Source organism: Microchirus variegatus, assembly GCF_963457635.1.
Source record: "Microchirus variegatus genome assembly, chromosome: 10".
Lineage (NCBI taxonomy): Eukaryota > Metazoa > Chordata > Actinopteri > Pleuronectiformes > Soleidae > Microchirus > Microchirus variegatus.
Window position 1 is genome coordinate 13,869,442 of NC_139811.1, and position 27,724 is coordinate 13,897,165.

At 39.6% G+C, this 27,724-nt stretch overlaps 1 protein-coding gene across 1 annotated transcript in view; it reads left to right on the forward strand.

Moving 5' to 3' along the window:
• Positions 1-300: 300 nt before the first annotated feature.
• The window catches only part of fam20ca (FAM20C golgi associated secretory pathway kinase a), a gene marked incomplete at both ends in the record, with an annotated part of 47,551 nt that continues 20,127 nt past the window's right edge, over positions 301-27,724 (forward strand). Inside the window, 3 exons of the mRNA XM_083897070.1 lie at positions 301-857; positions 1,296-1,477; positions 7,757-7,835. Of these exons, the coding sequence (XP_083753196.1) occupies positions 301-857; positions 1,296-1,477; positions 7,757-7,835 (818 nt within the window). The remainder of the gene's footprint in view (positions 858-1,295; positions 1,478-7,756; positions 7,836-27,724) is intronic.

Below are 27,724 nucleotides of genomic sequence, written 5' to 3' on the forward strand. Positions count from 1 at the left end.
GTTCAACAACAGGATGAATGAGAAGCACTTTTTGAGCCGCTGCCAGTGAAGTGTCTTCTGGCTCACCATGCGTGGGTCCGCTCACCTGTGTGGGAAAAAATCGGGAAAAAATAAAAGAGTGTGATCACACCATGGAGTGGTTAACACTGGCGGATCATGGGGAGCAGAGTAAATAAATCTTCAAACAGACATCGCTGCTTTGTCATCGAGTAACAGTGGACATCAATGACTGCGCGTAAGGTGCGCTGCGCTTAAAGCTACATACTCAGTGTAAAGGAGGGAGGAAAAAAAAACATCAAGATGATATTGTTTCGTAAATTCCGAGTGTTGATACTGATGGTGTTTTTGGTTGCGTGCACCATGCACATCATGATAGATTTGCTCCCTAAACTAGAGAAGCGTGCAGTTGGAGCGGACAGCGGGGACGGCGGCTGCCAGTGCGCACTTCACCCGGGCGGAGAGACGCAGGGCTGGGGGAAGCAGCGCGCCAGGTCGGCGGCTGAAGCCGGATGGCCTAACAAACACACGCTGAGGATCCTGCAGGATTTCAGCAACGAGCCGAGCTCCAACCTCACATCGAATTCCCTGGAAAAGATCACAGCAGCAGCTGGCGGCGAGAAAACGGACTCCCGGGGGCGGCTCAGACCGTCGGCGGGGAAAGCGGACGACCACAAGCCGCTCATCGGAGGCGCAAGTGGGGGTCGGAGCGACCATGCCCACGGTGTCTCCAAACTCTCTGCTCTGTTTGAGCATCCATTATACAAGATTGACCTTCCTCCCCTCACGGACGATGACACTTTGTTTAACGTCAATACTGACATCCGGTTTTATCCGAGAGCAACAGGGAACCAAGGATGGTGAGATTATGGAAACCCATTAAACTTAACTAAAATGTCATGTGTAACCAACAGCTGTGTGCATCTATCTATCTATCTATCTATCTATCTATCTATCTATCTATCTATCTATCTATCTATCTATCTATCTATCTATCTATCTATCTATCTATCTATCTATCTATCTATCTAAAGCCACTTAGTTCTCATCCTGTTGGACTGGATTCTGTCTATTCAGTGTAACTGTTTTTTTAACCATGTATTCATAATAACTGTGTCACTACTGCATCACTTAGACTAGTACAGTTGTTCTATGTAAAGAGACTGTAACACATTGTCTAAACGTTCATTATACTGCAAATAATCTTAACCATAGTCTGCTGGCACCAAAGCTTCTCAAAAAAAATAAAAATGAATTCTCTCCTTCCTCCTCCTCCTCCTCCTCCTCCTCCTCCTCAGGCACAATGAAGAAGGGAATGCAGGGGAAGAGTTCTCTCCGACAGCAGCCGTGACAGCAGAATCCTATCCTAACTGGCTACGTTTCCACATTGGGATCAACCGCTATGAGCTGTACGGCAGACACAATCCTGTGCTGGATGCCCTGTTGAAGGACCTGGTTGCACAGAGGATCACCAGTGTGGGTGAGTCAGTCAATCAGGAAGGAAGGGCTACTTTATCAAGGTGTGTGTGTCATAAAGCATGTGCATTAGAATAAAGTAATAGGCCAATATTCATTTTTAGCTTTATTTAGAAATGTTAAGATCATTTGAACAGTCAGTCTCCATTTTTGTCATAACAAGTGTGCCCTCAAGAGTGACGGTGAAGGGCCCCAATTATCTTCTTTGCCTGGGGCCCCCCCTGAGTCTAGGATCGCCTCTGTGTATAGTGTCTCTGTGTATATAACAAGGAGCCCAGAGTAGAGTTTATAAATCAGAATTCAGCCTCCTTCCCTCCAGGGGCTTGATTAATTAATTCATTCATTGTCTACCACTTTATCCTCCACATGAGGGTCGCGGGTCACTGGAGCCAATCTGCTGACACAGGGCGACAGGAAGGGAGCAGAGAGGAGCAACCGTGTGTCGCTCACATTCACACCTTTAGAGTGTTCATTTAACCTCTGCATGTTTTTGGACTGTGGGAGGAAATTGTAGTACCTGGAATAACACGCACATGCACAGACCATGCAAACTCCGTGCAGAAAGACATCATGTTGGTGTGTCAGTGTGTGAGAGAACTGTGTGTGTGTTTTTGTGCGTATAGGCCAAACTGATGTTTAAGTCATGTAATTTGGTGACATGGTTTGATTGAATAGAGTTCAGTCTCTGAACAAGCAAAGATCGCACATACCTATAAGAAATATTTTGGCATTCAATAAATTCAATGGCAGAATAAAGAGAAAGGAAGTCCAAATGTCCCTTTCCTCTTTCATTCCTAAACTTCCAGTTTGTGTACAGGTAGGAGAGATATTGTTATTGAACCAGCCATGAAACTAGAGCAAATTATTTTCAGAAAAAAAGTGAATGTGGGCATTAAGTCCTAACACGATCAGCGTAGTAAAAAGAATTCCCGTACGCACATGTCAAAATACTATTATCTTTGACTGCAGGTTTGCAATAACACTGATTTGTATTATTCACACTGTTTTGTTTTTTTCTGTAAACGACTATAAATGTGTTTTTTTATTACTCTTTATTATTTTTACCAAAGCGTATATAGAAAACAAGCTTGTCTCTGTGCAGAAATAATGGAGATAAATAATGTAGTAAGGCTCCCGACCAGTGCGTATCGGTTATCATTCATTCATAGCCCACATTTCTGCCTGCACTTTAGTCATTTACTTTATGTGCATTTTTATGTCCCTTTTGTTCATAACGTATGAACCATCAATATGGGCCAGGACACACCTATACAAACACTGCCTGTACAGTGTGGTGTGTTTGTGTGGCTGGAAGCATGCATTACAGTGTTTGTGCCTTGTAATTGTTGTGCACACTTACCACTTATCTGTCTCACTGAAATTCCAAAACAGCATTAGAAAGTTTCCCTGTTCAGCAATTTCTCTCTCTTCTTCTTCTTGTTCTTTCCTCCTTGCCTCCCTGCCTCTGCTCCTCTGTGTCTCTCTCTCACTGTCGGGGCAGGCTCTGGCCTTTTGTTCAGTCCTCACTCAGCTGGACTCATAAATCATAAGGACCGTCCCGTGAGGTGGCACGGGTGAGAGCAGGATGGATTTATCACCACAGCACAGGAGGGAAATCAGATAGTGGTGGGCAAGACCTGGAGCTTTGTGAAAAGGTGTAGAGACAAAAGACGGGGGACATCGATTAATGTGCGGACGCTCGGAGAAACGGAGCGAGATACAGATAGTCGGGTGAGCGCAAACACGTACGTTCGCTCAGCGCTATCGGGACAGATGGCCTTTTATGAAAATCAAAATAATGTCTGTTTGAAGTTGTTCATGTTTGGTTTCATGTCAGAGCAGAAAAAAAACAATCAGCTGAGCTTTGTCAGGCTTTTCCGCAGGGGATTACCTTTTGTACTTTCTGATTAGAAACATTTGAAAGGCCCTGCAGCACCCTACAGTGAATTGAGTCAGTCCTTAGGATTGTGGCTTATGGGGTCATGGTCACAGCATTAAATGTAGGGCAGTCATTTCTGATCTCTCAGGGTTTCAGGATTGATGTATAGCTATACCAAGTTTAACAATTCCTCCGCGGGCACTATCCACTTGACCTGGCTTCAACAAATCTGGCTTATGTGTAGGCATGATAGTCTGTGTCTTTGATTTGACGAGGTATCTATCCCGTGTGGCAAAGAAAATACACTGACCCGAGGTTATGTACATTGTACTTTGTGTGCCAGTGTTTGTAAAATTCAAAAGGGTCTGAGAATGAGTCACGGGAAATGGGCAGACTTTTTGCCAGCTGAGTCAGACGAAGTTGGACAGACAAGAGCATCACAGAGAGAATGGGAGTAAAAGGATGACATATACAAACAAAAACACTAGAAAACACTGCGAGGATCACACTGAGAGAAAGAGTAAGAGAGTCAATAAACACTAAACACAGATCTGTGCAGAGGTTAGAGTGCAGCCAGCTCCTCAGCTGCCAAGACAGTCAATAAGCAGGTCCACTACAGGAGGCGAGTGTTGATTTTCGGGTTAGATAGAAGCGCTGTGTTCTGTCATAGCTCAAGATAATGCGAATTAAACCCTAAGTCTTTTATGACAGAAACACTAAGCATTTAGACGGAACTCATGGTTACTTTATCTGAGACAGATGAAAGAATTGAGACTCCTTCAGCCCCTGAGGGACACAATTGACAAGAGCCTTTGTCAGGGACATTTGCCTTGGCTCCTCTTCCTGGATACACAAGGTCAATTTACCATACACAAACAATCACTGACATTGTGCACAAGGCAGGGCCACGGAGACTCACAAAGAAACATCTGGTCTTAAACATTGGACAGAGACAGAACGCACAGTATGTTTGCAAATACCCTGCATTCCCATAAAGTGTTAGGTGAATAAGTTAATAAATAACAGTTGGTTAATCGTGGACAATGAATTACAGAAACACGTCTTTTTCTTAGTTTAAATTTTAAACATTGTACATTACTAGGTTACCTGACCTCAATGAAAGAATGAGACCGCTGCATGAAAAAGCTGCTTATGTTGCCCTGTTGCAGAGAAACACTCTCTCTGATGACACAGATGTCCGTGGGATACACAGATATTAACCTGATTAACAGTCAACATTTTTTTTGTATGAAAAGCAGTGTTCTACTCTACATAATGACTGTCATCTGCCTGAGGTGCAGCCCTGTGACATAGAGGTGCAACTCAAAGGCTAGTTTCCATTTGTTCCAGGAGTTTTGACTTCTTCTCCTATACTAATTACAATAGTGTGTTGATTGATGTGCACCCTCTGCTGGTCCAAGCCATAACAGTACACACAAACAAATTATCTATCTATCCATCAATCCATCTATCTATCTATCTATCTATCTATCTATCTATCTATCTATCTATCTATCTATCTATCTATCTATCTATCTATCTATCTATCTATCTATCTATCTATCTATCTATCTATCTATCTATCTATCTATCTATCTATCTATCTATCTATCTATCTATCTATCTATCTATAAAGCAAGTTGTGTCTGTGTGTCTGTGATGGGCATATCTCGCTGGGTTGACGAGATGGTGTGCATCCTTGATTTTCAATGTTTTTGGAGTTATTTTAATTTTGCTGATTTGTCACGCTACACCAGGCATGGGCACCGTCAGAACACACTAGTGCTATCAGTCCGAAAACTGGAAGTCTGCGAAGCCCGCAAAAAGTTCTATTCTTGGCTCCACAGTGCAGCACAGAGTTCTACACACACTCCCAGCCTCAGAGGATTCTGTCCAGTGGATACATGTTATATATGACAGCAATGTGCCTGCTGGAGCACTGCAAATTATCACTTTTCCAAATGCTAACTGCTGTTAGCTCTAAGGTGGAACTAACGACATACTACTAAACACAACGTTGTGAATTTGTTTAAATTTTAGTCTACATACCAATGTGTCCTTGGTTGTGCCTGCAGCGTGTGGCAGAAAAACTGCAGGGTAAAGCAGTTTTGAGTAGTCATCAAGACTAGAAAAGTGCTATTTAAATACAGAGCATTTACATAGTAAAGGATGACGGCTGCTTACAGTTAGACTGTAGCAGAAAACTGCAGATATCCTCAGGGAGCCATACAAGTTACCTTTAAATTGTGAACAGCTAATAATTGATGAACATCAATAACAAGGATGGGAACACACAGTTGGGAGCAACCAATGTTTTTAAAACTTAAACTTGCATGCAGTCAGCGCTGAGTTCTCGTTTCATTCTCATTTGGACTTTCAGTCACTGTGGATTTATTTTGTCTCACCGTTTCTCTCCGTTTTGTTCCTCGCTCTTCACCCAACTCCTAACTGCCTCAGTCGCACTGTGACTGTACAGTGCCTGTTTTAATTGGTCGGCAGATGTGATAGCTCTATTATGCATTCATGCAAAATTGCTTTCTCTGAAATTGGCAAATAAGGGAGCAGCTGTGCATATGTGCCACCGTATTTGTTTGTATTTACTGTGTATGTTTATACAGATGGGTAATGGATTCCAGTAAAATGAACTGAATACATGAGTGGAGAAATTTAACCGATACAGATGCTTACACACAGGTGTGCTACACGGTTACAATAAAAGCCACTAACGTCCCACCGTGCTCTGCGGCGTGTATGATAATGCAAAGCCCATCCAGTTCATTCTGATTTATGTCAAGATATGAAGTCGAAAATATCTAAGTGACTTGGAATTATGGTTCATTGTTGAGGCACAGATTGAAGGCGCTTCTGTCATAAAGACTCAGCTGACTAGTGTTTTAGCTGGCGCAGTGACTGTAGTGACAACTGCACTCAGATCTATGGGAAAGACGTCAGAAAATGGGGTCCTCGGGTGAATTAGAATATCAGCGGAGGATGTCATTAGATGTTTTTATTCAGTACATCCACACTTACCAATAAATGAAAAATGTAGGAGGGCTGCAAAAGACAGGGGTCCACAGAGATGTGTAAAGAAAACGGATAAATACATGTACATGATCGGATGAGTCTTCACCTTGTTCTTGTAAAGTGAGCAAATGCTTGTGTGGGGAGTTGTACCAAGAGAGGAGTTACAGGCCTGAGTGCTTGACCCCCACAGTGGAGGGATCACAGCAAATCAATACCAAGTTGTTTTGAGAGATCACCATTTCCAGTGATGAATCATTTCTATACTGATGAAAGCGGGTTTCTTCAAGGAAGTCCATCCACAGCGAGCAAGGGGTCACTGCAGGGTTGTGTTGAAGAATCCGCCTTGAAAACAGGATAGCAATATAGCATTTAGAACCGTACAGGATTAATACAAAAGCCTCAATCCCACCAAGTGGAGCAGTGCACTTCAGCTGACTATGAGCGCACACTGATGTGGCTTATGCTTCCACTGTGGGGTGTGTGTGGGCCATCACATCGTACCAGCGTGACACAGTGCAGTTTGCCAATTAATTGTACAAAAGAAGACATCCTGCACTCTGTGTCATTTCTTCTTGGCATTTGTCTGTTTATCACAAGAAGAAACCGGCTTTGTTTGAGAGAAGGCTGCAGACAGTATTTCCTCTACTGTCGCGACACAAATAACAAATCTCTGTCCAAAAATGAGTAGACTGTAGTGTTTCTAGCTCCACCCTGTATGAACCGGACCACTGCGCTTGGTACCCCGACAAAAGGCTGCCAGAGATCGATTATTGTGGTGCTCTTATAAAAGTTTGACATTGGAAGCCCAAATAATTTTGAATTACTTACCGAAACAGGAAATGGAAACAGGGAACTTAAACTTAAGGGACACTGAAGTAGCTTCGATGGCTTGTGTTTTCGAACACACTTTCATTTAACCCTTAGTGCTCACGAGGCACAGATCTGTACCGCAGGTGCACCCTTGGTAAATTGCTGTGGGAACAATACACAACTCCTTATATGGACATCCTGGGAGCGTGTGTGTTTATAGGTCACATATTCAGGCTTTAAAAAATTTAGTTTTTTTCATATTCTTTTTTCATATGTGTGGTTGAGTCAAAGTTATGATTCATTTTAAATCGCATTTTAGTAGTGATTTAAAGAAGTCATCCGATTGCCTCGGTTGTGCTGAAAAAAAGGATATCAGACACTCTATATTGCACATTTTTATAACCTCTGTATATACTGTACAATTTCACATAGTAATGGAAAAAAGCAGCGGAAAAATGCTCTGTGTTCTAAGGGTTGATTAGCCCCCATTTGCATTCTGTGCATGTAGTGCGTGTTTGTGCTTGAACAGGTTTACATTGTGATCTGACGTCTCTTTTGTTTCCTCCCCAGCCATGAAATCAGGAGGCACCCAGCTGAAACTCATCATGACTTTCCAGAACTATGGACAAGCACTTTTCAAGCCCATGAAGTAAGTAGCACAGTCGCCGACTGCACGATAGCACAATTACACTACACGTATGTATTCGCCCATGCCAGATCTTTGGGCTGTTATTGATAATAATCATGTTAGTAGCCGATCCGATCTCTCAGATTTCAGAAAATATGTATTAACCCCAATAACTATTAACATCAAACAACACATGTATCATGTGTTGGATACAACTGGGTTTGATGTGCTCACTTGCAATGTGAATGTTTCGAGAGCGCTGCGCACCAAATCTCACGTGAATAAGCACCAAACACTCTCGCTTCATCGTTTGGTGCGTTCAGTTACACTCGGCCTCTCTCGTCTCTGTGATCTTTTTCTGATGTCTACTTTTTAATTAACATCAACAGGCTTATGTGTTAATTAAAATGAGCACTGAGCCATCGTGAAGACATCTTTGGGGAGGCATATATGCTGACAAAGGCGCATTGCACACGAAATCTCTCAGCTGATGGTGAGTTTTGCCTCATGCATTCCCTTGCCAGTGGGGATAAACAGTGTCCAGGCCAACTAGGCTGTGATCAGAAGTAATTGCTCAGAAACCTGGTTTGATTGCTGTGAAATACATAATTGTTTTCTTCATGAGAGCCTCTATGGAAAGTATTAGATGCTGGAGAAGAGATGGAGAGAGCGGAAAAGCAGTAGAGACGGTGTCTGTGCGTCTTTTATTGTAGAAACAAGTGAGTGATGGTTGTGAAGGCGCACAGTGTCATGTTTTGATGACCTTTGCAGGGTTAGTTTATTATCATTCTTTATTCCAAGTGAGCCAAGTCCATTACCATACCAGCCAAAGTCACATTAATGGGAGGATAAGGAGTCCAGTCCAGTGAGTTCAACATCAACTTGAAAAATGAATGAGGAAATATTCCTGCTGAATATCTTTTCACTGTCAGGGCTTGATTTATGGAGAGGCTATGAAGTTTATTAGCAGTTTTTCCACCGAGTGTGTTGTGCTCATATTCTCCTCTTTTACCCGAATGAAGAGTGATGTTTATCCCTTAGTTTGAAACAGCAGCAGTGGCCATTTAGATTTGTACGTTTGAGTCATTTTTCTTTGTCTTAACATGACGTTTTACTTCAAGGTCAATCCATGGTTCGATTTTGCAGCCTGTTTTGAGACGGGCTCAAAGAAAAGGGTCCAAACAATAGTACTTTGAATTATTTGTGGGGACATTTCTGTTTTTACACTGAACTAAACATTTAAATACTTTTAGGCAACATGGGCAACTAGACAATATGGACAGCTCATCATGTATTAGTGCACATTTTGAGCTAAGTTGTGTCCTGGGTTGGTTTTCAGGACCCTTTTATACAAAATATACGTTTATTCACTAATAGACTGTAATTATAGAATACCTACAATTTTAAATTTTTAAGTGGAAAGAATGAAGATGTGGCCACAGATGTATTATTTCATCACTACTACTTGTAGTTAATGCACTAGTGCATTTTAATGCATTATTATTCATGACATGCGCTCCTCATGGTAAGACTTGGTATAAACGTGGTAAGCTTGTAAATATAAAGGAGTGGTGCTAATTTCTTAAAGTAGATATGAGTAAAGCAGTCTTTCCCAACTGTGGACATTCTTTTGACAGTAATTACAGCTTCTGAATTATACACTACAGATTCCTGCGACTCTTTATTTAGCCTGTCATATTTTATTCAAACTCTCCGCTCTGTCACTAACATTTGTGTCTGTGTTTACAGTAATTTATCGCACAAAAAGTCCTCGGGAGTAGAAATCTAAAAATACCTGAGAGAAATACTGTAGAAAAATAACCTGTGTTCTACTTTTGTTGAAGTACACGGTAGGTGTTGTTGTCTCCATCTATCATGGCACTGACGTGTCCCACTTTTATTTTAGGAGTGGCAGTGCATTGTGGGTATAGTAGTTCAGATAGTTGCTGTGGTGCATTGTTTTTCTTCACATTGTGAAGAAGTGACGCTTCAAAGAGATTTGGATGTTTCACGTGTCCTTTGAGTTGAATACTCCTAATACTGGCGTGGGCAAGGAGACTGCACTGTTTTTTTTCCTGTTATTGAGTCAAGTTATGATTCATTCGATATTAGCATTTTAGTAGTGATTATAAAAATGAGCCAAGTGAAGTTTGAACTGTTGTATTTACAAATTTCACAAATTCAATCCGATTTTGACTTTTTTTTTCATCAGATTGCCTAGGTTGTGCTGAGAAAAAAAAGTATATATATATATATCGGATATACGACTACTGTATGATTTAACATAGTAATGGAAAAAAGCATCCAAAATGCTCTGTATTCTAAGGGTTAAAACAATTTGGTGATTATGTAGCCCCCCGACAATACTATGTACATCATTCTTACAACATGTAAGAATGTGGCCAAAAACAGTTACTACATTCAAATTCAAAATACCAAGGTCTTTTAGGTTTCGTTTTTGTGACGTAACCGGCAACCCGTGGTTGCTAGGCAGCTGAGACTTTACTGACTGCAATGATTGGTAGACGGCGGTAGGTGGCGCCACATGCCAAAATATGATTTCAAAACAAAAACATGATTTGCAGTCTGCAAAATATATTTTTTAATGAAAATATTTTGGCTGTACTGTTGTTCAGTATGTTATATGAACATTATTCCTGAGTCTCTGTGACATATTAGGAGGATTTTATGGCCAGTTGTTTTAGATTTATTACATAATGCACCTTTAAGTAAAAACTAGACAAATCTCAGTGTTGTCACTCACAAAAAATGTATAGTAAATAGATACAATTTTAACTAGATATCAAACTGAAATGAGAAGACTGTAGACAAAGGAGAGCAATGTGGTGTCAAATGAGAAAATAGAGGCTTAGTATTGGAAATGTGCAGCAGTGATAGACCAGAGGGTGAGGGAGTAGTCAGCACTGCCAACCTGTCAAGAAACCAGGTCTTCCAGCTGGAGCCATGTTCTGGCTGAATGTGGCCCTTTTATGTCAGGGCTTCATTTCTGTTTGGCTCGTGTCTCTCATGCCCAGCCCTTTTGTGTGTATACAGAACCATAATGTTCATGTCATGCTAATTGGATTTGTCAGATAGAGGATTGAGGGATTGAGGAAAGAGGTATAAGCCTCAGATATGCGAGGGGAGGATTAATTTCTCCATCATGCACAATCGTTTGACAAGTCTGTTTCCTCTCACTTTGATTTGGTTGTTAGTCTCATGGTTCAAAAATGGCTTACTGCAAGAAATGACTTTGATCATCCCTCTTTGTTGTGTACACGCCGAGTCCTGCCGAGAGCTGTCATATCAACGAACAGGGCTCATTATATGTAAACACATGTGCTAGAACATATACTGTATCTAGGGCATACATGCCCGTTCCGTACCACCGTGGGGAATCAGTATATATCCTCATCTGCATGAACCCAATCAGTTTTGACAAGCTTGGCCTCTCGTGGGCCAGTGGAGTTGGATGTTGAGCCCGTTAGCTGTAACACCCAGGAGGCTGCTTCCTTTTTTTATAATCCACAGGCTAGTTCATATCCACAAGTCACTTCGGAGGCTTCAATGATATCCACTGTGTCCCAGATGGGTTATGAGTGGCATTCCTCCATAGATCCTCTCTGTCTGTTGGGACGAAAATGTCCTGTGGAGATTGTTGCTCCCTGTTCTTATTATTGAACATCTAATCATGAAAGATCTATTGATTGTATTATTAATTCAAATTCGCCCATGTTTGTGTGTTTTTATGGTGAGCCTGATGCTGGTGAAATCACCTTTTGTCGACAAATATCTCTTCTTGTGTCATTGTCATTCAGTCTTCTCTAACTGTATATGCCAGAATTACAATCCTATAAAACCACAGCTCAGATAGCAAGCATCTGTGGACCAAATGACAATAAGAGCTGGACCACAGATTGAGTTGTCCCTTGTCACACAATGATGGGATGATCCGAGATAAACAAAACAATGAAATCAAAGAGAGGAGAGGAATAATGACTTCACAATATGTAGAAAAGAAAAGTCAAATGTCCCGTTGTTTGAGAACCCGCATGTGAGTATGGCATGATCGTGTATACATATGTTGCAATACACACAGAATCCCTTCCTGACTTTCCTTTTCTGCACTCGTCTCTTGTGGACGTCGATTCACTAAAGCGCTCCCATGAGGGCTGTAAGGATACCCCCATAGTTCCCATGAGTTCTACACTTTTGGAAGGTGCCATCTGAGCTCATCTTTGAGCGTTTTGTATGGGCACAGTTGAGGCATGTTACTATAGACAGCTGTTAGCACAGCTGCAGCTCACACACATGCACATGCACACACACACACAAAAAAAGTTAAAAAACGCCATGGGGGTTGCAGAGTTCATGCATCCTCCATCGCCCAGACTTGGTACTGAAAAATCCATGAGCAGCCTGTGAAGCTGCAGCTGTAGCCTCTCAATCAGAGCTGTGGGTATATGACACAGAAGGTGGTGACTGTGAGCTCGCACTCTGCCCGCACACATGTTCAAAAACGAGCTCACTCAGTCCCAACTATGCACCATTTAACACTTGCCTAATGGTTTTCACTGTGACAAGTCAAAAAAAAAAAAAAGCCGTGAAGCACATGAAGAGACTAAAGATGTGATGAAACATCACATCTTTTCACTCTAACGCCATTGCCTTAAAGTCCACAATTAAGTTTTCCCTCCTGACCTCAATCTTAGGTTTTATAAACAGCTTCAGCTGAGTTGTCACATTCATGTTTTCACTCGCTGATACAAACTGTGTCAGCGACTTGTCCACATAGTGGGTTTTATCCTGCCTTTCTGGAGGAATGGTGCTTTGGCAGAGAGAGAGAGAGAGAGAGAGAGAGTCTCGGGGCCTCACAGCCGTCCCATTGAGTCCACTCATGTCACACAAACACCCCCGACTAGACCAATCAGCGGGCAGGGGACAGAGCAGCAGCGGCTCAGGATGCCAGGCAATTTGTCTGACCTGGCGTTTGAAATTAATGAGAGTCTGTGGGGCACAGGTGTGGTCAGGCAGATGGAGGAGGCGATCAATTTCGACTGTGTGTATTTGTGTCCATGTTGAGTCCCGCTGTGTCCCCACTTACTGCCACATGTCAGTGTGTATTGTGTGAGCGTCCATTGCAGACTGTTGTTTGACTTTTGTGAAACTATTCGGTCGTTTTAATGCAATAGGTTTCATCCCTCAACTTAATGAAGGAAGGAGAGCCACTGATGTGTTGACGTGTTGCTTCTACAATCCCCTTCCGCTTCTATATATCTTATATCTTACAAAACTGCATTAAATGTGATCGCTCAATATTGTAGCATCTCAGAATAGACGTCTATATTGATGATTTTGATTGACATAGAGTGCCAGAGTTAAATGCCAATGCAAGAAGCATTGTGCCTTCAATGTTGGGAGGCAGAAAAGTAATGGTGTGCACAGTGACCTGCAATCAAGATGTAACTATGTGTCTATTAATTATAACCACAGTTTTCCATGTCCCTAACCACTTGTTTTGCCTGATTCTATCCCTTCCTAATCCATCGCTCATTTTCCATAACCACAACCTTTTCCAAACCTTAATCATAGTGATACACTGTTATCAGAGAGAGTGAGACTTTTTCAAAACAGTCCAGTGCCAACATTCTTATTGTAATAGGCCAGCTGGGTTAATCAGATGTTCTATAATTTACCATATTTCTTGAGCAGAAGCTGTTATCGGACACGACTCGTATCAGTTGTTGTTTTTCAAAAAGTTGGGGAAAATCAAACATTATCTGCTACTTTTTTTTCCCCCTCGTCTCTCTTTTACATTTTATTGTCTCTCTTTATCTCTCACACGCACAAACACACAGAGTGAGTGTATTCCAGTCAGGCGTCACAACATCTGTTTCTCATGCAGCTTTGTACTTTCAGCCAGGCAGCCGGGGAGGATCAGGCCCAGCAGCTCTTCTCCAGGCTCTGGGCAGCACCGTCTCCCTCCTCAGGTCTTTAAGATTCATTTGGGTTTAAGCCACTCTAATGTGACAGAGGATTGCTAATCTTACACACTACATTTTCTCGACACACCCCATCCACGTTCTTCTTTCATCCTCTCTCTCCGGCCTCGCTCCTTCTTCATCCATTTGCTCAGTCTGTCAAAGGCTTTCATTCTGTCCAACCTCAGGCTGATAATGTCAACAATCTCAGCATGGATTTCTGCCATGGGTGTAAATTATCTGTGTTTTTCCTTTGTCATCATTGACTTTCTGACTTTTTTATTGATTTTGAGGCATCTATTCAAACAAACTGCGTACTGAAATCCTTTATCTGCTGTTTCACCAGTGATGTGGGTTGTGTTTGAACTGGAAGTGTGTATGACAGATCATCAGAACAAACACTCAAACACTCAATTGGAACTGGGTATTAGTTTGCTTAGTGGAGCCTCCGGCAGAATTTCAGTCGACAGTAGGTGTTAATTGTATTTATGTGAGTTCTGCCCATCACCTAATTACATCTTGTTATTCAAGCCATGTCTTTCACACATTTGGGTGATCTACTGTCAGTCATTTTACATAATTCATGCCATAATTATAATTATGACTGGCATATTTATTTTCCATTTGTTGGCTGTTCTGAAGAAGTTTCATGTTCCTCTTTCTTTCCTCGGTCCCAGCGTAATGTCTATTCTCGCTATTCCTCATTCGTGAGATCCTCTTTTTAGCATCAAGTGAAGCAGTCAAATAACCTCTTTGACAGGCACGCGCGTATTCCCAAAACAAAGACAGGGAAGCACAGCACTGTTTTCTTTTCGCACATTCTCCCCACTCCCACACAAACAAATGCACACTTCATGTAATGACATTTCCCATGAATGTTTTACAAGGTCAGCTCTAGAGATAGTGATGTTTTTCATCACTATCCCTCTCTGTGTTTATCTCCACCTCCTGTCCGTGCTCCTTTAAGGACTTGTTTGTTTGATTTGCCGAGGCAGTGCTAATCTTTGGCTTGTCCCTCAACTCAATTCCGAGCCAAAATGTTTTACACTGAAACCAAAATGATCTACAAAGGAGTCCCATTTCGCACACCACCAGCTCCTTCAGCTCTCACTGCTGTTGCCAGCAAACAAAAGTGTTTATTCATTAAAAAGTCCTTTGCTTTTAAAAGGATTATGGTTTTGGTCTCATCGTTTGTCACCATCCCTCTTTGAAAAACGATAATCCTGATAGGTTGACCTGAGAAGCATCCACCCGTTGAGCTTTTCACGACTCTTCAAGATTTAAGGATGCATTTTGTCTTTTGCATTTTTCAAATGTGACAGCTTACCCACTGACTCTATCTTGGGGCTTGGGTTTGGAAGAAATATAGATAAATATTGTCTATTTGTATCCACGTGTCAGCTACATACAATCTACTCAAGTGTATGTTCAGATTTGTTTTGTTCCAAAACAAGATTCCCTCAGTCCTCCCCAGACACACAGGCAGTGGTCGACATGTCAAAATATCCGTTTACACTTGAAGGCAAAGGGATTGGTCCTGATATTTAATTTGCTGACCTACAGTATACACTTTGTGTGTTATTCTCCATGCCTGTGGGTGTGGACCAGAACGCGTGTGCACTTCTTCGTCGCACCACATACGGGTGAATTATATGTTTTCGATTGTGCGAGTTTGTTGTGCTTTCTGACCCCGTCTTTGTCACTGCTTGACATGATTATGCCGTTCAGCCATCCTACCATATCATTATTGTCTGAAATACTGGATGGGGGAATTCCTAAGCTTCCCTCTAGGAATGTCACTGCCACATTTGTCAGGAATGCAGAAAATTCATTTTTGCTCCAGGACACGAATTTAAGTCGTTTCGAAATGAGCATCATGTTTTATGAGGCTGGGATGGTAGGTTTAAAGTTTTGTTTTTTGTTTTTTTTGGGTCTTTTGCAGTTGAGCATATCTGCTGAAATTACACATTAAGTATCCAAGGTTGGCTATCTTAAATGAGCACTCAGGTATACTGCATTTAATTGAGGGGAATTTTCAAACGCTAAGTGCCTTGGTTAATCCACTATCTGTGATTACGAATTTGCCTTTTAACAATTTATCCTGACAAATTAGACTGCAACTGAAGCCGAAACATAAACTCTTGCTAATAGGCTGTTGTTTGTTATTGTATAGTCTTTCTCAGAAGCCATAATGAGACTAATTGTTTGGGCTCAACAGACAAAACAGGAACTATGCTTCTCCTTTCTTTGGATGCTGCACACATGCCTCATTGTTACCAAGTCTCTAACTCAACTGTTGTCCTTTAACAATGGGACCACACGCACTGCACCACCCCTTACCACTGAGCCCAGTCGTTAGATAAGGACCTTTCCCAGGTAGATCTATCACAGTCCACTTGAGTCTGTGTCCAAGCTGAATGAATGAAACAACAGTTCTTCCATAGAGAGAAAGAGAGAGAGAGCATTGTGGCTCTGTAACTCGGGCCTTTTGTGCTAACATGCACAAAGGTTAACACAACCATTGTAGGCTGGACCCACGCTTGTCTACAAGGTGGCAATTAGGCTGTGCATGTGTGTGACTCTGCTATCCCCCTGACACAAACCTGGGGAAGGGGAGGAGAATACAATCATTGTCTACCAATTAAACCAGGGGAGGGGCTTCCTGGCTTTGGCCATTGTCTGGGCAGGATGTGGGAGGGGTTGCTGTGGTCTGGTCTGGTCCAGGTCTGGTATCAGAGCCAGGGAGTCAGGAACCTGATCCAGGGGTTTGCCTTGGTCATACCTATCCGACCATGCATCCTCCTTTTTGCTGCTCTGGGCATCAGTGAAGTGATGCAAACAGTGGAGCCTCTGTGCTGGAGGTGCAGGGAGACTCAGTGAGTGCAGCTGCTGCTGGTAAAATGTGTGCAAATAATTCTTATGTTGTTTTACACAGCTGCATTTCTGGTAGAGTACAAATGATTACATTATTTGATGTAATGTGTGCATCTTCCTAAAGCAAAAATATTTAATGTATTACACTGAAAAAAGTGAAAATGGTTGACAATGCTGTGAGTGCATTTGATGCATTTGAGTGTTACCCTTTTAGGTGTTTTTGAAGTTTGTCAACTATTTTTTAGTCTGAGTGTCAGGCTCATGGTTATGTCTGAGGACGTTATGAATTTGTCTTTGTTGTGTATTTGAATACAAGATATCATAAGATGATGTTGTGCCCCACTAAACAAGCAGGAGCAGTGCACCGACATTCAACGTGGAAACATTAAAGATGATGCATCGGTACACAGTGAGCTGTGACATTATAGGTCACATTGCAAAAAGCAGCCGTCACATGATGATGCATGGACATTGCCTCGTGATACGCTCCATGAACAATAATGTTTCCAGGGAGTATTTCCTGCTCAGACTCTTCCCTTTTTACATTTGATCCCTGTGTTGCTTTTACTTCCTTCTCAATGTGAGCATCATTTACAGCACTTAAAAGTACGCTGTAATTGTGATCTCAGGCATTGTGATCTCAGGCAGATATCGGATATAAAGAGATTTCTCAGTCGGTTTGGAATCTATTCTTGGGTCCAGTGCAAAAAAACATCTGACATTTATTCATCATCCCTTTCAAATATAAATTAACTTGATTTAGCCTCAAGTGCAATGGACTCGTTCCATCCCACTTAGCTCTTACACAAGGATAAATGCAACTCTTGGAAGTGATTTTCTCATGGTTTCACCACATCCTCCTTCACCGCCATCACCCACTCATGACCACGATGACATCTCTCAGCCACTACTTAGTCTCTGATTGATGGTTTCTATTTAAAGAATGGCATCTGACCACAAACCATTGAGCACAACAAGACTGTTGACAGGTTTAAATAGAAAAGTTCAGCTGTGGGAGAAACAAAGCACAAATGCTTTTGCCTCGGCTACAAAACAGCTTTCTGGCAGGTCTTTTTTTAATTGCTTTCTTTGGTCGGGGTATTGAAGCTTTTTGTTTCATGTAGTTGAGTTTCACTTTGTGGTGTGCAATCTATTTTAGGACAGTGACGACAGGCAGCATTGAAACTAACCTGCTAAGAATTAAGCTGCTTCTTCTTAATCTGAGTGAAGTGACGGATGAACTGCAGGCACAGAACAGGTTATTATGACTTCACCAGAGCTTTGCAGGTAACTAATAAACACATTCATTAGGACGCTTGAAAAAACACAGCACCGCGAAATCAAATAGTGTTCAATCATCACTCATGTGCTGCTGGAAAATGGCATTTAAACAAGCCTCACTCTAAGCTAATCAAGGGGGGAATTGTACTGAGCCTTTCAAGCTGTTATGGCTTGTTAGGGATTAAAACCTCCAGAGATATTCAAAATAAAATGTGGATCTGCGAGTGGTCGACATAGAGACCAAAACCTTCTCCTTATGAGGCAGAAACTCATTTGTGCTGTGCTGAGGAAAACCTTTAAAGTATATATCCATTGAGAATCTGGAGGTCATAATGCAGATAATAAAGTGGCTCATTCGTTAAATGTTTGTGACAGAGATGGAATGGCCGTACTGTTCTAATTCAGCTGAGCATAATATTAAGAACAAACAAGTTTATTAATGAAAATAGAGAAATAAAAGACATGGTTAAAGAGCCTTGAGGCACAGATAGGATTTCTATATTCTCTATTACAAAGCGAGTACTTGAACCAATAAGTGACATATCATCTGAGTAATGTTTATTTTAAAAGATGTAGTGATCAGCCATTAGTTTACGCGCACAAAAAACACAATGTGTAAGCTTTGTTAAAGCATGAAAGGAAGCCACAATGAAAAGGTAATGTGTATTTCATTCTGTTTTTTCAGCTTCTCTCTTCAGGGTTTGCCACAGCAAATCATCTTGTCCTATCCCTTGTGTCCTCTTCTGTTACACCAACTGTCCTCATGTCCTCCTTCGCAGCATCCATAGACCTCGTCTTCTTCTTTCCCTCCTGCCCGGCAGCTCCATCCTCAACATCCTTTGTCCACTATAATCACTATTCCTCCTCCGCACATGACCAACCCATCTAAGCTTTTACTCTCTTTCTTTATTTCTTATTATGTGAGGCTTTGTGTTGCTCTTGTGCGTATGTGTGTGTGTGTGTCTGCATGCGTGCCGACACAATCACGTTGGGGTATTTGTTCTGGAAATGAATGCTTCTCTGGATTTATTATAATTTGCATTAATTAGTGTAGCCCTGGTGTGATAATCAAATAAATGTGTACCAGTGTGCACTGCAGGCTACTTTGGAGGACAGACCTGTGTGCTGAGCCTCTTAGAATGTCCATTTAACACACTATGCTTTAAGGTTTGGCTTCTATTATTCTGTCCCAGTCAAGTGCCAATTTACACTCAGGAAATCTGGTTTGAATTGTATTCAAGATGAGAGCACGATTGTGTTTTCTTGCAGGTCAGGATTTTCTTTTAGCCTTTTATAACCTCAAATGTATACTATTTCTAAGAGAGAACATGCAGTGATCTTAAAACATAGCACTGCTTCATGAGCTTTGAGGAGATTTTCAAAGGTGTATGTGTACAAAGGAAGCACCCAACCTCATTATATTTCAGATTACAGTAAAAAGCGAGGAACAACTAGGGGTATAAGGGAATGCAGACTGTTAGAAGATCACCAGAATTTCAGCATCTTTTTGAATTGTTCCCAAAACCCTCCTCAGCCTGAGTGGTGAGACTATTTTGCTCAAACCCTGCAGTTTACTGACTTTCTCAGGCCAGGATTGCTTTCAACCTCTCATCATTTTTGGCTTACATGTCATGCTGGAGAGCATGCACCACTTGTTGCTCAGTCCCTCTGAGATGAAGACTTGCAGCCATGTCCATTGATTTAGAGTGGAGGCAGTAACAAAACCTCACAGACACAAACAAGGAAAGCTCTTAAAATCCCCACTGATCCCAAAATGGCTGAAAACTATGCAGTTTGTTTTCATTATCAAAGAATGGTCAGTGTTTGTGGACATTGTTGATCCTCTGTTTTCTCTCTAAGAAAAGAGGTGCCAAGGTGCATGGCCTCTTTTACTTTCCCCCCACGTTATTCAGTTTGAATCTGGCTTTTTCGTGTTTTGTAGCTTTACTCCCTCCCCGTCCTCATCTTCTTTCATAATTCCGGAGCTGTGAGGGATTGAGACAACTGTTTGAGGCTTTCTGGAGGAATTTATCCTGCTGGAATGTTATCTAAGAGGGATTGTGCGTGTCTCAGTCATGAGAACTATTTCTTTCTCTACATAAAAAAAATGGTCTGACTTGTGATAGTTTACAGGGGAACAAGAAAAACCTACATTGCTCTGATATTCCTTGTGTATCTCTTCTACACCTCATTTCGTGGTAAATTGCTTGGCACAGATGGACAGTTTGGTATCGCCGTCAAAGCCTTGTAGATGTTTTCAGGACAGGTGGACTTGTGTTAAAGAGTACTATGTAGAAAGCAAAGATCATTTCTCTAAATATGGCGCAGCTTTTACATCTTAACATATAACCGCTGTTGACCCCAGAATACCCTTGATGGTTCCATATGTTCTGCATAATTCACTGTTCACACTCATACATTTGGGCTCCCTGTGCAGGATTGCATCAGACTTGTGCTATTGAAAACAGTTTATCCTCTGTGGATGGACATTTAAATATGAAGTGTGGCTCTGTGTTGCTGGAATGAGCCTGATTGTTGAGGATATGCAGTTTGTTTGTCATGGGTGAAGGGGAGGGAGACACAGAGAGGGGGGATGGGGGGGGGTGAAAGGGGGCAGCCATAAGCATAAAGACCTGTCTCATCCTCCATGAACATGGACATAATACAGTATAATCCCCTCAGTGCACACACACACACAATAGTACATCCTTAGCCCATCAAAACCCTCATTTTCACCTCATTTCATGCATATTAAACAGAGGTCAAGAAGTGAATTGATGTGAATCTATTTGTCTAATATTGTGTTCAGTCTGTGTTTCCTTTGAATCTGCAAAAGCAACACAGCCAGCACCAGGCAATTGATGGTTTTATTACAGAGTTAATCATAGAGAAATGACAGGAAAATCAGGTGAAAGTGCAACAAATGATTTAGACTTAGAAGTCTTTGTCAGTTGTTCTCATGAAGATGTTCCTTTTTTATTCCCTTGTTTTTTTTTAATCCCTGTGAGAACACATGAGGAAGACATACAGGTCAAACAAAATAGTTCTAGCTAACAAAGAGTGTTGGTTGTTGTTGTTGTTTAACTGCAAACTGCAGTGCATATAGTCCTTTGGTGTTGAACTGCTGTAATATCACAAAAAACTACTACTTGTGAACTACTTAACTGATGAGTCATCAAACATTTAGTTGAGTGATATCAGAAAGCTGCTGTTTGGTAGCACTTGTCAGGTGACAAGCACTGATTTGGACATAGAAATGCCTTTTTATTTTATTTACCAAAATATAGCTTGGGGAAAAGGCATGATACATTGTGATACTAGTAAGATTTCCAGTATTTCCATTGTATTCACGACTAGTGGAGCCAACCAGACTTTTGGTGGTTAGCATGCTTGCCTTTGCAGCAGGAAGACCTCTTCCCCCAGGAAGATCCGGTCAGAACAATGGCCTTTCTGCATGGAGTTTGCATGTTCTCCCTTTTGCAATATGGGGATTAGGTAAATTGAATACTCTGACCGTGAGTGTGAGAGTGAATGGTTGTTTGTCTATGTACATGGCCCTGTGATGGACTGGTAAGCTGTCCAGTGTGTGACCCCGCCTATCGCCCTATGTAAGCTGAGATTGCCACAGCTCCGTCCGTGACCATCAATGTGGAGAATAAAGCGGTAGAAGATGGATGGATGGATGGACGGACGAGTGGAGCCCCTTAAGATGATTGTTGGGAACAGATCCCAAAAGCCCAGGTATAACCATGCAGCTTTGCATCAGGTCTTCACAGTGATTTCAGGTTTTTAAACTCTGCACTCGGTGGAGTGTTAAGTCGAAGGAACGTGGCTGAATATGTAAACCCAGTCAATTAAGCCCAGCAAGAAAGAGAGCAAATCAGCAATTTCAGAAATAGCTCCAAGAGTAATGGGGAGTCAAGATTCTGAGCAGTTGCTGCTACTTTCCATAACAGCTGGGAATTATTACTAGTATTGTTAGAGATTTTCGGAAAATTGTGGCAGCATTACTGAAAAAATAAGGAAACCAGTGTCAAAGAAGTCTTAATAGACTCAAAGTACAGTAACTGTGTTTTTTTTGGGGGGGAAATCAGAGACAATGAAGTAATTGTAAGATTACAGGATCGCTTTTCTCTCCAGAATGAAAGAGGAGACTATAGAGGAAGAGACTGACAAATCTCATCTTATATTACTGAAGTACCAGTGTTTATGTGTCTATTAAAACGTTTTATTCATCACAGCACTTATTGTTCATATACTGAAGCCTTATGATACTTATTGTTTAAAGTCTTATGTGCATTACATCACCATCACTTTGGTGTGATTTGTTAAACCACACACACACCACACACACACACACACACACACACACACACACACACACACACACACACACACACACACACACACACACACACACACACACACACAGAGAGAGAGAGAGAACCCAGGAGGGCTTTACAGACCCATAAGCCATGGCATGATCCCTGACATACAGACTCAGAGCCATCTGCTGTGATGAGACAGTTGGATAGGCGCATTCTGCCTCTCTCACTGACTCTCAGTCGTGACTCCACCTCACACACGCGCACGTACACACGCACACACACGCACACACGCACAATTTACACTGGTTCTGAAGGTTTCTGCCTGTCATCTATCTCAAGTGTTGCCAGAGAGCTCTGGTGGTCACAGATAGTGACTTAGCCCACAGCATTGCCGCTTTTCTCAGCGCTATACATTAAGACACAAAATCCAAGTCCTTCGTTTCTGCCTGCAACTTTATTTATGAACGGGTCAGACAGCAAAGAAAGAGGAAAAGAACTGGGGGGGAGGTTAGATTGAGAAAGAAAAAAAAAGTAAGGTAGACTGACTGAAATAAAAACTCTATACAGAAAAGATTTGATTTATGAAGACAAATTCTTCTTATTTTTTCAGTAATTCAAAAACATTGTAACTTAATAGTGTGTTCACTATAAAATCAACCAAAAACATCATAGTATATGTTTGCAAAATGACACCAAAAAGTCACAGTATAGTACGTCATCCAAAATTTGACAAAAAAGTAATACTTTTGTATGTTGTTGAATATTTGACAAAAAAGTCATACTTTAATATGTTGTTAAAATTTGACAATAAGTCATACTTTCGTATGTAGTACAAAATTTAACAAAAAAAAGTCATAATAAAAAAATTGTCTAAAATTCGACAAACAAGTCATAGGTTACGATGGCATCCAAAATTTGACAAAAAAGTCATACTTTAGTATGTTGTCATAAATTTTACCAAAAAATTCATAGTTTAGTTTGTCGTACAATATTTGAAATTTTTTGGGAAAGACATTTTTTGGTAAAAAATGTAACAAATACGTCATACCATACTATGTCGTCCAACATTTGACAAAAACCTCATATAATACTATTTCCAGAAAAAAAACATTGGCTCCAAAATTGACAAAAACAACATACTATACTATGTCGTCCAAAATCGTACATTTTTTTGAATTTTTTTTTTTTTTTTGCCCTAAATGTGTCAGAACGTGATACTATACTATGTCGTCGACCTCAATGTAATACTACACTATTTCGTCCAAAATCTAACCATTTTTTTTAAAAAACAAATTTGGTCCAAAACTTGACAAAAACGACACACTATACTATGTCGTCCAAAATCGTACATTTTTTTGATTTTTTTTTTTTTTTTGCCCAAAATGTGACAGAACGTCATACAATACTATGTCGTCGACCTCAATGTCATACTACACTATTTCATCCAAAATCTGACAATTTTTTTGAAAAAACTAATTTGGTCCAAAATTTGACAGAAACGACATACTATACTATGTCGTCCAAAATCGAAACAATTTTTTAATTTTTCTTTTTTGCCCTAAATGTGTCAGAACGTCATACTATACTATGTCGTCGACCTCAATGTAATACTACACTATTTCGTCCAAAATCTAACCATTTTTTTGAAAAAACAAATTTGGTCCAAAATTTGACAAAAACGGCATACTATACTATGTCGTCCAAAATCGTACATTTTTTTGATTTTTTTTTTTTTTTTGCCCAAAATGTGACAGAACGTCATACTATACTATGTCGTCGACCTCAATGTCATACTACACTATTTCATCCAAAATCTGACAATTTTTTTGAAAAAACTAATTTGGTCCAAAATCTGACAAAAACGTCATACTATACTATGTCATCCAAAATCGGTAAAAAAAATTCAAAACATTCTTTTTGCCAAAATTGTGACCAAAACGCCATACTAAACTATATTGTCGACCTCAATGTCATACTACACTATTTCGCTCAAAATCTGACAATTTTTTCGAAAAAAAGAATTTGGTCCAAAATTTGACAAAAACGTCATACTATAATATGTCGTCCAAAATCTTTTTTTTTTTTGAAATTTTCTTTTAGCCCAAAATGTGTCCAAAACGACATACTATACTGTCGTCCAAAATCGAAACAATTTAAAAAAAAAAATGTTTTGCCCTAAATGTGTCAGAACGTCATACTATACTATGTCGTCGACCTCAATGTAATACTACACTATTTCGTCCAAAATCTAACCATTTTTTTTAAAAAACAAATTTGGTCCAAAACTTGACAAAAACGACATACTATACTATGTCGTCCAAAATCATAAATTTTTTTGATTTTTTTTTTTTTTTGCCCAAAATGTGACAGAACGTCGTACTATACTATGTCGTCGACCTCAATGTCATACTACACTATTTCATCCAAAATCTGACAATTTTTTTGAAAAAACTAGTTTGGTCCAAAATTTGACAAAAACGACCTACTATACTGTCGTCCAAAATCTGTAAACAATTTTTGAAATTTTTTTTTTGCCCTAAATGTGTCAGAACGTCATACTATACTATGTCGTCGACCTCAATGTAATACTACACTATTTCGTCCAAAATCTAACCATTTTTATGAAAAAACAAATTTGGTCCAAAACTTGACAAAAACTACATACTATACTATGTCGTCCAAAATCGTAAATTTTTTTGATTTTTTTTTTTTTTTGCCCAAAATGTGACAGAACGTCATACTATACTATGTCGTCGACCTCAATGTCATACTACACTATTTCATCCAAAATCTAACCATTTTTTTGAAAAAACAAATTTGGTCCAAAATTTGACAAAAACGTCATACTATACTGTCATCCAATATCTGAATTTTTTTTGGACATTTTTTTTTAGCCAAAATTGTGACCAAAACGCCATACTATACTATGTCGTCGACCTCAATGTCATACTACACTATTTCGTCCAAAATCTGACCATTTTTTTGAAAAAACTAATTTGGTCCAAAATTTGACAAAAACTTCATACTATACTATGTCGTCCAATATCTGAATATCTGAATTTTTTTGGAACATTTTTTTAGCCAAAATTGTGACCAAAACGCCATACTATACTATGTCGTCAACCTCAATGTCATACTACACTATTACGTCCAAAATCTGACCATTTTTAAAAAAAAAAAAGTTTTGGTCCAAAATTTGACAAAAAACGTCATACTATACTATGTCGTCCAAAATCTGTAAACATTTTGGAAACATTTTTTTAGCCTAAAATGTGACAAAACGTCATACTATACTATGTCGTCCAAAATCTATTTTTTTTTGAAATTTTCTCTTAGCCCAAAATGTGTCCAAAACGTCATACTATACTATGTCGTCCAATATCTGAATATCTGAATTTTTTTGGAACATTTTTTTAGCCAAAATTGTGACCAAAACGCCATACTATACTATGTCGTCAACCTCAATGTCATACTACACTATTACGTCCAAAATCTGACCATTTAAAAAAAAAAAAAGTTTTGGTCCAAAATTTGACAAAAACGTCATACTATACTATGTCGTCCAAAATCTGTAAACATTTTGGAAACATTTTTTTAGCCTAAAATGTGACAAAACGTCATACTATACTATGTCGTCCAAAATCTATTTTTTTTTGAAATTTTCTCTTAGCCCAAAATGTGTCCAAAACGTCATACTATACTATGTCGTCGACCTCAATGTCATACTACACTATTCCGTCCAAAATCTGACCATTTATTTGAAAAAACTAATTTGGTCCAAAATTTGACAAAAACAACATACTATACTATGTCGTCCAAAATCGAAACAATTTTTTAAAAAAATTTTTTAGCCCTAAATGTGACAGAACGTCATACTATACTATGTTGTCGACCTCAATGTCATACTTCACTATTTCGTCCAAAATCTGACCATTTTTTTGAAAAAACTAATTTGGTCTAAAATTTGACAAAAACGACATACTATACTATGTTGTCCAAAATCGAAAAAAAATTTTAGCCCTAAATGTGACAGAACGTCATACTATACTATGTCGTAGACCTCAATGTCATACTTCACTATATCGCTCACAATCTGACCATTTTTTTGAAAAAAAAATTTGGTCCAAAATTTGACAAAAACGTCATACTACACTATGTCGTCCAATATCTGAATTTTTTTTGGACATTTTTTTTTAGCCAAAATTGTGACCAAAACGCCATACTATACTATGTCGTCGACCTCAATGTCATACTACACTATTTCATCCAAAATCTGACAATTTTTTTGAAAAAACTAATTTGGTCCAAAATTTGACAAAAACGATATACTATACTATGTCGTCCAAAATCGAAAAAACTTTTTTTTTTTTTTTTTTTAGCCCAAAATGTGTCTAAAACGTCATACTATACTATGTCGTTGACCTCAATGGCATAGTACACTATTTCATCCAAAATCTGACCATTTTTTTGAAAACAAAATGTTGGTCCAAAATTTGAAAAAACGTCATACTATTCTATGTCATCCAAAATCTGATAATTTTTTTGAAAATTGTTTTTTTTTGCCCAAAATGTGTCCAAAACATCATATTATACTGTCGTCGACCTCAATGTCATACTACAGTATTTCGTCCAAAATCGGACAATTCTTTTGAAAAAGTACTTCGTCCAAAATTTGACAAAAACGTCATACTATACTATGTCATCCAAAATCGGTAAAAAAAATTCAAAACATTCTTTTTGCCAAAATTGTGACCAAAACGCCATACTAAACTATATTGTCGACCTCAATGTCATACTACACTATTTCGCTCAAAATCTGACAATTTTTTCGAAAAAAAGAATTTGGTCCAAAATTTGACAAAAACGTCATACTATAATATGTCGTCCAAAATCTTTTTTTTTTTTTAAATTTTCTTTTAGCCCAAAATGTGTCCAAAACGACATACTATACTGTCGTCCAAAATCGAAACAATTTAAAAAAAAAAATGTTTTGCCCTAAATGTGTCAGAACGTCATACTATACTATGTCGTCGACCTCAATGTAATACTACACTATTTCGTCCAAAATCTAACCATTTTTTTGAAAAAACAAATTTGGTCCAAAACTTGACAAAAACGACATACTATACTATGTCGTCCAAAATCGTAAATTTTTTTGATTTTTTTTTTTTTTTTGCCCAAAATGTGACAGAACGTCATACTATACTATGTCGTCGACCTCAATGTCATACTACACTATTTCGTCCAAAATCTGACCATTTTTTTGAAAAAACTAATTTGGTCCAAAATTTGACAAAAACGACATACGATACTATGTCGTCCAAAATCGAAACAATTTTTTTTTTTTTTTTTTTTGCCCTAAATGTGACAGAACGTCATACTATACTATGTCGTCGACCTCAATGTCATACTTCACTATTTCGCTCAAAATCTGACCATTTTTTTG